Source organism: Thermothelomyces heterothallicus (genome assembly GCF_042370625.1).
Source record: "Thermothelomyces heterothallicus CBS 202.75 unplaced genomic scaffold P884_scaffold_17, whole genome shotgun sequence".
In the NCBI taxonomy this organism is placed as follows: Eukaryota; Fungi; Ascomycota; class Sordariomycetes; order Sordariales; family Chaetomiaceae; genus Thermothelomyces; species Thermothelomyces heterothallicus.
Window position 1 is genome coordinate 381,686 of NW_027192578.1, and position 10,108 is coordinate 391,793.

At 58.0% G+C, this 10,108-nt stretch overlaps 4 protein-coding genes across 4 annotated transcripts; 2 read left to right on the forward strand and 2 right to left on the reverse strand.

Moving 5' to 3' along the window:
• Nucleotides 1-199: 199 nt before the first annotated feature.
• Nucleotides 200-833, reverse strand: P884DRAFT_270965 (uncharacterized protein; the record flags this gene model as incomplete). The annotated part of the gene is made up of 2 exons (XM_069442393.1): nucleotides 200-622; nucleotides 747-833. The coding sequence occupies 2 exons, from the start codon at nucleotides 831-833 to the stop codon at nucleotides 200-202; spliced, it is 510 nt and encodes a 169-aa protein (XP_069296165.1).
• A 1,485-nt stretch (nucleotides 834-2,318) lies between these two features.
• Nucleotides 2,319-3,604, forward strand: P884DRAFT_204515 (mitochondrial carrier domain-containing protein; the record flags this gene model as incomplete). The annotated part of the gene is made up of 3 exons (XM_069438584.1): nucleotides 2,319-2,615; nucleotides 2,671-3,459; nucleotides 3,530-3,604. The coding sequence occupies 3 exons, from the start codon at nucleotides 2,319-2,321 to the stop codon at nucleotides 3,602-3,604; spliced, it is 1,161 nt and encodes a 386-aa protein (XP_069296166.1).
• Nucleotides 3,605-4,961: 1,357 nt separating this feature from the next.
• Nucleotides 4,962-9,233, forward strand: P884DRAFT_204111 (glycosyltransferase family 1 protein; the record flags this gene model as incomplete). Its single annotated transcript, XM_069438552.1, has 5 exons — nucleotides 4,962-5,166; nucleotides 5,230-5,860; nucleotides 5,918-5,950; nucleotides 6,006-7,010; nucleotides 7,061-9,233. 5 exons carry the CDS (start codon nucleotides 4,962-4,964, stop codon nucleotides 9,231-9,233), a joined length of 4,047 nt encoding a protein of 1,348 aa, XP_069296167.1.
• A 222-nt stretch (nucleotides 9,234-9,455) lies between these two features.
• Nucleotides 9,456-9,910, reverse strand: P884DRAFT_301057 (uncharacterized protein; the record flags this gene model as incomplete). Its single annotated transcript, XM_069444827.1, has 3 exons — nucleotides 9,456-9,602; nucleotides 9,717-9,770; nucleotides 9,794-9,910. Coding segments are annotated over 3 exons (318 nt in total), but the record flags the coding sequence as incomplete, so codon positions are not given.
• Nucleotides 9,911-10,108: the final 198 nt, after the last annotated feature.

Below are 10,108 nucleotides of genomic sequence, written 5' to 3' on the forward strand. Positions count from 1 at the left end.
AAAAAAAAAAAAAAAAAAAAAAAAAAAAAAAAAAAAAAAACGTAACGCCGGTTAATGATGCTCGTTCTACTCTCGATAACATCTCTTCCCCGGCCCGGCCTATTTTAACCCATGTTGTTCCCTCGATACCGGCCCCTTTTCCGCTTTCCCTATTCCCCACCTATCGGCCGTCGGGCCAGGCGAGAGGCACCGAATCGAACTACGCAGGCCTCCGCTTGACAAACTCTTCCAGGTCCGCGCGGGTCGCGACGCCGAGGACGAACCTCCTGGCGGCGTCGGTGATGACGGCAAAGTCCTGCTTCTGGCCGCCCGTCTCGTGGCCCTCGAAGAAGGCCTCGAGCTCCTCGAGCGGGGTCTGCATGGTGATGACCTTGTACTTGGTGCCGCGGCGGCGGAAGCGGATCATGGCCGTGCGCACCTCGTCCTCCGGGCGGACGCGGCCGGCGTCGAGCAGCGCCTGCAGGTGCGGGATCGACAGGTAGCCGAGCAGCGCGCGCGTCTCGCCGTCGACGATGGTCAGGTGCGTGTAGTCGCGCTCGAACGCCGACACGAGCGCCAGCGAGATCGGGTCCGACGGCGTCAGCGACAGCGCCGCCGGCGGATCGAGGTCTTCGACCGTGGCCTATATATGCGTGTATGCCCCCATAGTTTTTTTTGTTCCGGGGGAACAGTATTAGAAACGTCGGGGTGCGATCGCGCAAAGACAAGGGGAGAGAGAGAGACTGGGAGATTCATGGGTGATTTACCCCGCGGTATCTGGATGCCCATTTCGAGACGAAGGGCTGTGAAGTGCCGGGCTGCGTCTGGGTTGCTTGCGCCATTACGTCGGTCATTGTCGTTGCCCAACGTCTTGGTATTATTTCTCTTATCCGACAGCTGGACTCGATGGCGGTATGGGTGGTACTGTCGCGCGGTCGGTTGAGCGGGTTCAGATGTTCGCTTCTTTCGGATCACCGCCGCAAGTAACTTTGCATCGACCACCACCCAATCACATGCCATCCGGAAGGGAAAAAGGTGGGCCTTCTAACTAGCTGATGCTCAAAACGGCCAACCCACCTCTATTCTAGGCCGTTAACACGTCGATTATTAGAGGGGACCATAGAGGGAAAGAGAGAATGAGACGGAAACAAAAAGGCACGATTAAACGAGACGAGAGAGCATCTAGAAAAGAAAGTATCTAGATGGCCTGACGATAATTGAACATGAGTGGCGCGCATAGTTACGACAAATGCGCTTTTTCAACTAGCTATTCCTGTTCGCGAGTAGATAATTTCTATTTTCTTTCCGCCGTATACTGAACCTCGGTCTGGAGTGCATTCAATAATCGGATGGTCGATACCTGCTATGTCAAGCGACAGAATATGCGACTCACAGATAGGCACCCGAGTCAAGATCCAAAGATGGGCAGTGGTTCGTGCTGTTGGAGGGGCTGAAACGGGGCCGACTCCACCGACCGACCGCCAACTGGCGCTAAATCTAGCCGCATTAAGCGGAGATAGTTAATGCTTCCAGCTACGTCACCGTCCGATTCACGTCATCGATCGTTCTGAGCAAGCTGTGAACCAGAGGCTCGGCCAGGGCTGGACAAACAGAACGCAGGGCACCCGTGATATGCAGTTTTAACGTAGGTGACAGTGAAATATCCATAAAATACGGAGATAGTGTTCTCTGTATATGCGTACATGTTGTATAGTACTGCTTCTATAGTAGTTACCGCAAACACGGGAATAGCCAAGGGGGAATCCGTCCTAACTCCGGGTCCGACCTATGGAATGGAAGGACGGGAAAATGCGCTCGGGAGAAGTCGCCGGTGCACCCCGCCGCGCCAGGAAATAGATAGTCACTGCGTACATAGTAATCCTGGCTGTGCAAGGGATGGAAAGCCTTTCTGACGAAATGAGTTGCCGTGTGCGACGAATGGGTGGATGTTATACGCCATAGGTTGAGGCGCTTACCTAATGAATGGTTTTACGGCAGGAACCTGTTTCACTCCCGTCCCTTCCGAGAGCCTTCCGTATTCCCTCACCTTGCACTCCAACCGCTGAAGCTGCTTTGTTGCCTGCCGCTGGCAATCCACTTCAGCCTTCAAAATCGAGGTTTGTCCACCAAGGAGAACTAACCTGTAAGTTTGGCTCCGGATGTCGTATTTCTCCTCGCGGGTGGGAATGGCTCCCGTCAGATCGAGCATCGACGTCATTGCGACTCTACCTGGCTCCCGCTTTGTCGCATAACCACTTTGCCCGGGGGTTATCGGGAGGAATTGACTTGAGGGCAGCGGCGCTAACTCGTTCTTGTTAGTGGCCACCACTCGCGACGAGATGCCGCTCTTCCCCAGCTACGAGACCATCCAGAACACCTTCGGCAGTCCGTCCCTGCGCGGACGGCCGCAAACCAAACCCAACGCGAGCGGGCCCACGCCATACCAGGCTCGCCCCGAGCTGTACCCGGCCTACTCGGTTGTCGACGATGCGAAGAGCAAGGCGCACAAGCTGAGCGCCGAAGCCGCCAAGGAGTTCGAGGCGGCTAGCCAGAAGGCGCAGCAGAAGACTGGCAAGATCGAGCTTTTTTCGGGCAAGTACTATGCCGCCTGCACGGTTGGCGGTTTGTTGGCATGTGTAAGTGGTCACAGAGAACGAGCACGCAGGCGCCGGATACTCACCGTCCGCAAAGGGCTTGACCCACGCGGCCGTCACCCCTCTTGATCTCGTCAAGGTGCGACGGCAGGTCGACTCGAGCCTGTACAAGGGCAACTTCCAGGCCTGGGGCCACATCTTCCGCACCGAGGGCATCCGCGGCATCTTCACAGGTTGGGGCCCCACGTTCCTCGGCTACTCGGCGCAGGGTGCATTCAAGTACGGGTGGTACGAATACTTCAAGAAGACGTACTCGGATTTGGCAGGCCCGGAGGCTGCCTACAAGTACAAGACGGCGCTCTACCTGTCGGCCTCGGCTTCGGCCGAATTCTTGGCCGACATTGCCTTGTGCCCCTTTGAGGCCATCAAGGTTCGCATGCAGGCGACCATTCCCTCGCAGTACAAGGGCACGCTCGACGGCTTCAGCAAGATCTCGGCCACCGAGGGCTTCAGCGGGCTGTACAAGGGCCTCTACCCGCTCTGGGGCCGGCAAATCCCCTACACCATGATGAAGTTCGCGTCCTTCGAGACCATCGTCGAGATGATCTACGACCGGCTCCCGGGCAAGAAGCAAGACTACGGCAAGGCGGCCCAGACGGGCGTGTCGTTCGTCGGCGGCTACCTCGCCGGCATTCTGTGCGCCATCGTCTCGCACCCGGCCGACGTCATGGTCAGCAAGCTGAACGCCTACCGCAAGCCGGGCGAGGGCTTCGGGGCCGTCACGACCAGGATATACAAGGACATCGGCTTCATGGGGCTGTGGAACGGTCTGGCGGTCCGTATCGTCATGATCGGTACCTTGACTGGTCTCCAGTGGATGATCTACGTAAGTATTCTCCCCAGCCCAGAAGCCCTTGTTGGGGGACCAGGGAGTCGAGATACTGACCTTCTGGCAGGATTATTTCAAGATCTTTATGGGTCTCCCCACGACTGGTGGTACGCCGCCGCCGAAACAGCTGAAGCAGGAGTAAGCACTACGAGAGCGCCACCATGATGGCGAGCCGAATACGGGAGATAGGAGCCGCGCGTCCGAAGTAAGGTCAGTTGAGTTGAAGGTTGTCTGGTGTCGAGTCCATGTAACCGTTATTTTTGTCTCTTAGAAATTTTGCCAATCCGAACTGGAATTCGTTTAGTTGTAGTTACCGAGTCTGGACCTATACTCCCGTAGGCTTCCAAGTGTCGTTGTCCCCGCCTCGGTTGTCGATGCTTTTGCCGACCTCACAGTTCCACCGACATGGAGAATTGTGGCTGAATCTGAGCATTACTCAAACTCGGGGGGATTGCTAGGCCATTTCATGCAAAAGCCTCGAACCCTCAACTGTTCAAACTCCAGTCTGGGTTCCGCGTATTCCAGGCACCCCACTCCGTGGAGTACGGGGCTCTGCGGAGCAACCCGGCGCTAAAACGCGCGTTGAGCAGGGCGGGACCATAACAAGGCGCAGCTCAATGGTGTTCACAGTGCATCTCGGCAGATTTTCACACGCGCCAGGACACCCCGAGCCGGCGCGTATTGATGCTGTAACCTCTTTGACCATAGAACACGTATTATATACATGGCATCACATGCTTAATTGGGTGGTTTAGAAGAACTCGGGGTCTTATTATTAGGCCTAGAATAGATTGTGGGTTAAAGGATGTGATTTAAAGAAAGAGAAAACGAGAGGTGGTTGAGAAGACTTGAGAGCCCGGAGAGATATCCGAAGTGCTTTCCGCGAAGGCCTGAGCCAATAACTGTTGGGTACGGAGCAGGCAATGCTAACCGGTCATTGTCAGAGAGCTTTGTGGCGGGGGGAGAGGATACAGTATCTATACACTGTGTCCATTCACTTGAGATGCTGTAGATCTTGGCTCAGCTGCCCGAACTCATCGCCACTCTTGTTGCGGTCATTAGCATAACACAAGCCCAGGCTTGTAATAAGACGAGCGGCCACCGAAGACGGGTTTGTGTATCCGCCTCCGCCGGCGTTTCAATCTTGACCCGACTTCGCGTCCCCTTGTTGCCTCACGAATTAGAAGTACAATTACCAAGCAAGTGCGACCCTGGATCCATTTGTGAAAGTGCCCAATTTCTTAGGTTTGACCTACACCTCACTGGCGGGGGCTGCCGAAGGCTCGAATCTTATTTTTTCTTCTTCTCCTTCTCCTTCTCCTTCTCCTTCTCCTTCTTCTTTGAGAACTGTTGATCCGGTGCGGCGCTTTCCAACTAGTGTCTAGTGTCCGGTCTATCCCCAACGTCTTCTTAGCAACTTCGCCCAGCGAATGCGCACCATGGATATTTGAGTCCTGAGAAATCACAGTTTTCTCACGTACCCTCGAGCATCCCTTATAATGACGGGAGGCGAGGGCGGTCTCCAGCGGAGGCTGACTGGAGCTGCTCGGGCCGGGAGGACCAATGCCGTGCCTATGGTAGAGGACTTCGAAGATGCGAGCCTCGGCGATACGGCCCACGACGTTCCTCCACCGGCCTACGGCGAGCACCATGATCAACTACAGTTCTCTCACGCGGGCTTCGCTGCCGACGCGGCCGTTACAAGTGAGCAAGCCGCGTAATCGAACCCGTCTTCTGGACGGCACACACTGACCGAAGAGTCCTCAGCCGCCGGCCGTGTCAACATCCACCTCAGCGAGAAGAACAATCGTCTGTCTGAGCTCTTGGCACCCACCCTTCAGAGGCAACTCCGCGCCGACCCGTCGGTTCCCCTGCCGCCGCCGTACATTCCGCCAAGTTTGGGCGGTCATCCCGGCCAAACGCCGCCTCCTCGGCTGAACGTCGTAATCCAGATCGTTGGGTCGAGGGGCGACGTCCAGCCGTTTATTGCCCTGGGCCAGGTCCTCCGAGACACATATGGACACCGTGTGCGTCTGGCGACGCATGCCACCTTCCGCTCGCTCGTCGAGGAGAACGGGCTCGAGTTCTTCAACGTTGGCGGAGATCCCGCCCAGCTGATGGCGTTCATGGTCAAGAATCCGGGACTCATGCCAGGGCTGGATACCCTGAAGAGCGGAGATATTAAGAGGCGCCGACGAGAGATCGAGGAGATCCTCCTCGGCTGTTGGCGGTCCTGTATCGAGGCCGGCGACGGCATGGGCGTCGCGCCACCGCCGCACAAGAGGGACGAGCCGTTGGACGAGCGGTTCTTGCTGCCCGGAGACCCAGGGAGCCGGCCGTTTGTCGCTGACGCCATCATCGCCAACCCTCCTAGCTTCGCAGGCATACACATAGCTGAGTTCGTCATTGCCACCTCTCCCCCTCCATCAGTGTCTAACATACGTATTCTCTCCAGGAAGCTAGGGATCCCACTACACATGATGTTCACGTGAGTTGTTTCTGCCTTTCAAACAGCCCGACTGAAGCTCACCGAGAAAACAAAGAATGCCGTGGACGCCAACGCGAGCCTTCCCGCATCCTTTGGCTGATATCGTCGCGACAAATGCCGATACCGCTATCACGAACTATGTTTCTTACGCTCTGGTAGAACTGATGACCTGGCAAGGTCTCGGAGACGTGATCAACCGGTTCCGGGTTAACGTCCTTGGCCTGGAGTACATCTCGTTGCTGTGGGCGCCAGGGTTGCTCAATCGCCTACGGATTCCCACTACGTACTGCTGGTCTCCGGCCCTGACGCCGAAACCGGCTGACTGGATGCCCGAGATCACAGTGTCCGGTTTCTTCTTCCTCGACCTCGAATCCAACTACACCCCGGACCCAGAGCTCGCCGCTTTCCTCGCAGCCGGCCCACCGCCGGTCTATATCGGTTTCGGATCCATCGTGGTCGACGACCCCGACGGACTAACCAACATCATCTTCAGCGCCGTCATCAAGGCAGGAGTCAGAGCTATTGTGTCGAAAGGATGGGGCGGGATAGGTGGCGATGCAGCTGGGACCCCCGAGGGAGTCTTCATGCTCGGCAACTGCCCTCACGACTGGCTTTTCAAACACGTATCGGCCGTCGTCCACCATGGCGGCGCCGGAACCACCGCGGCGGGCATCAAGGCTGGGAGGCCGACCGTGGTGGTGCCGTTCTTTGGCGACCAGATATTCTGGGGCTCCATGGTTGCTAAGGCCGGAGCGGGGCCGGCCCCGATCCCGCACAAGAAGCTGACGGCCGAGAACCTGGCGGCCGCTATAGAGCATGCGCTGCTTCCGGAGACGCAGGCGCGTGCGCGCGAGCTGGGCGAGAAGATCAAGCAGGAGAAAGGTGCTGACGTCGGTGGCAAGAGCTTCCATCAGTTTTTGAACACCGATAATATGCGGTGCTCGCTCGCTCCCAGCCGCGTTGCCGTCTGGCGAGTGAGGAGGTCCCAAGTCCGACTTAGCGCGCTAGCTGCGGCCACTTTGGTCAAGAGAGGCTGGTTGAAGTACTCGGATCTGAAGCTGTAAGGTAGCCTTTGAAGGATTGGTCCTGCGAGCCGCTAACTGCCTGCAGATACCGCTCCATCGAATACAATACCGACGAGCAGCCCTGGGACCCCGTCTCGGCTGTTATAATTGCCTTTGTCGGCGACGTCGGCGCCTTGACCATGGCTGTTGCGGATTTCCCCAGAGAAGTGTTCAGGGTAAAGAAGAAGGGCAAGGAGAAGGCTGAGCCCAAGACTGAGGCAGCAAACTCCAATGACGGCGGCTCGGAGGCGGTCCCGGACTGTGATTCCTCTCCCCATGACCGCCCAGGTTCCCGTCCGAGGACACCCAGCTTCTCGCCTCCTTCGGCAGCCCACGGTTCCGTCGAGACACTGTCGGTTACGCAACCGTCAAGTAGCGCCGCTTCTCTCTCCCCTCTCTCCCCTCTCTCCTCGCATCACACCGGAACCACCTCGGCAAACGCCCCTCCACCGTCGGGCCAGTCGGGATCAATCCCAGATCAGACAGCCAAACCCAGCCCGTCTACTTCCAAACCCGCCAATCTGGATGTCGCCATTGCAGCGGGCCAGGGCGTGGGCCGCATCGTCGGTGCCGGCTTCAGATTCTACGCAAACACCTGCCTCGGCCTCGCCCGCGGCTTCCGCAACGCGCCCAAGCTATACAACGACGAGACGGTGCGCCCGCTCGAGAAGGTCACGGGGTTTACCAGCGGAGTGCGCGTGGCTGGCAAAGAGCTGGGTCTGGGCCTATACGACGGAACTACGGGGCTTTTCACGCAGCCGTGGAAGGGCGCCCAGAAGGAAGGTGCCAAGGGGCTGGTCAAGGGCTTCGGAAAGGGGATTGGTGGGTTCTTCTTGAAGAATTCGTCGGCTATGATGGCCGTGCCAGCATATACGATCCAGGGTCTGAGGGTTGGGGTGCGGAGCCTGTTTGCGAAGAGTTCGACGAATTATATCATTACTTCTCGGGTGCTGCAAGGGGAGGAGGAATATGCCGGGGCTACGGTGGAGGAGAGGGAGGATGTGTTGGCTAGGTGGCAGGCGTTGAGGGATGAGCTGAAGGGATTTTATCTGTTGAAGCAGAGGGAAGGTGACAAGACGGAGAAGGGGAAGGCGGCAGCCGTGGCCAGAGCGGCGGGGGAAGCGGAGGGCGATTCGGCCATGGAGTGGTTCAATGCCATCCGAGATGGGACTAAGGTTGGCCGGTTGAACTTGCCCAGCGGCCCGTGGAATCGACGGCAAGCGGGAAGCAGCACCGTCGGCAGTACCACTACGGCAACGACGGACTCGCTATCGTCCGCCTATGCTCCCACCGCTGCCAATAGTGCGTCGAGCAGTCTCTCCTTGGAGGATAACGAGAGCCTGGAGCGAGCCATCCAGGAATCTGTGATGCAAACCTCGGCAGGCGACAAGGAGGAAGACGCGCGGGTGGAGGCGGCTGTCAGGGCGAGCATGATGGAGATGCGCAGGGCTGTGGAGCAGCAGCAGCAGCAGCAGCAGCAGCAGCAACTGCGTCGATATTCGGGGCAGAGCTGGATCCCTGATCAGAAACTGGGCCACACCGATGCAGCGGCGGGAAAGATGGCAATGACAAACGACGAGTGGACCGAAATCACGGACGAAGAGTACCAGGCCCTGATCGAGGAGGCGGTACGGCGGAGTCTGTTGGAGCAGCAGCAGCAGCAGCAGCAGGAGGAGGAGGAGGAGGAGGAGGAAGAGGAAGAGGAGCAACACCAAAAACAGCAACAATACTTGGCGGGGAAAGGCGATGTGCAGCCGCACCCGGAAGCAGCCGAACTGCCGGGAGATATCCCGGCCGTTATGGGCACCAATGCCAGCTCCAGGTCTACCACCACCGCCGCTGCCCCCCGCCCGAGGGATGAGCTTGAGGAGGAAGAGCAGCTGCGTCTGGCGATGGAGGAGTCGGAGCGCGAACACCGCAGCCGGGAGGCGGAGGCCCGGCGGCAGCGAACCGAGGAGGAGATCGTACTGGAGTATGTGAAGCGGCAGAGCCTGGCGGAGGAAGAGTATTGGAGGAAGAAGATGATGGCATCTGCGGCGGGAAAGGGGGAGAGGAAATCGTCGTCTAATGGTGCGGTCGAGGAGGTCCAGGGCGTTGGTGGTGGTGGGCTGAAGGAGGAAGATGGGGAGGACGAGGAGCTGAGGAGGGCGATCGAGGAGAGTTTGAGGGATCTTGGTAGCGGCGGGGGTGGGGGTTCAGGGCCGTCGCGAATAAGGTGAGAAGGTCAAGTCGTGGGAGGAAAAGGGGAGGGGGTTGGTGGTTATGGCGACGCGGCATCCTACATTGCGCAGATAAGGGCGATACCGCTTGGCGATATACCCTGGTGATATATGTCGAATCATGCGGCGGAGGTTCACTACCCATGCCGTAATAATAGCCGGCTTTTTGACACATGCGGCTGATACCGCATTATCCATCTGATCTCGTGGATGTCAAGACGGTCAGGAGCCGCCGGCTGGTTGCCAGACGTGGTTGACCGATTCGGCAAAGTCCCTGAACTTCCTTGGGGGCGCCCCCGTGATGGTCAGGATAGCATCGTTTGTCCGGTCTTCGGAACCCTCCTTGATGGCAATGTCCATGGCGGCGATCTGGATCAGCACGTCAGCATAATTCCGGTTCCTGTTGGCCAACGGTCGAAGACAACTGTTTTTATTTCTTTCTTCTCTGATGATAAGGGGGGAGGGGCAGGGGGGTAATCATACATCGGCGTAGGAGAGCAGTTCGGAGCCGAGGACGAGGTAGTCGGTGTTGGGCGCCTTGTCGTCGTCAGGGCCCGCACCGCGACGGCGGCGGTGTCGTCGGCCGACACCCAGGGGACCCTGCCGTCCCCGGTGGCCGAGTAGACCTTGCCCTCGTCCCGGATGCTCTTTACGCGCGCCGGCTGGGTGGCAGAGTTTTCTGTGGCCGTTCAAAAGCCCCGGGGTTCGAATCGTCAGGTCACAGGTCAGCAACAAAATTTCAAAAGGCGGCCCAGAACAAACAGACAGACAGAAAGAAAGACAGACAGACAGACAGACAGACAGACAGACAGACAGACAGACAGACAGACAGACAGACAGACAGACAGACAGACAGACAGACAGACAGACAGACA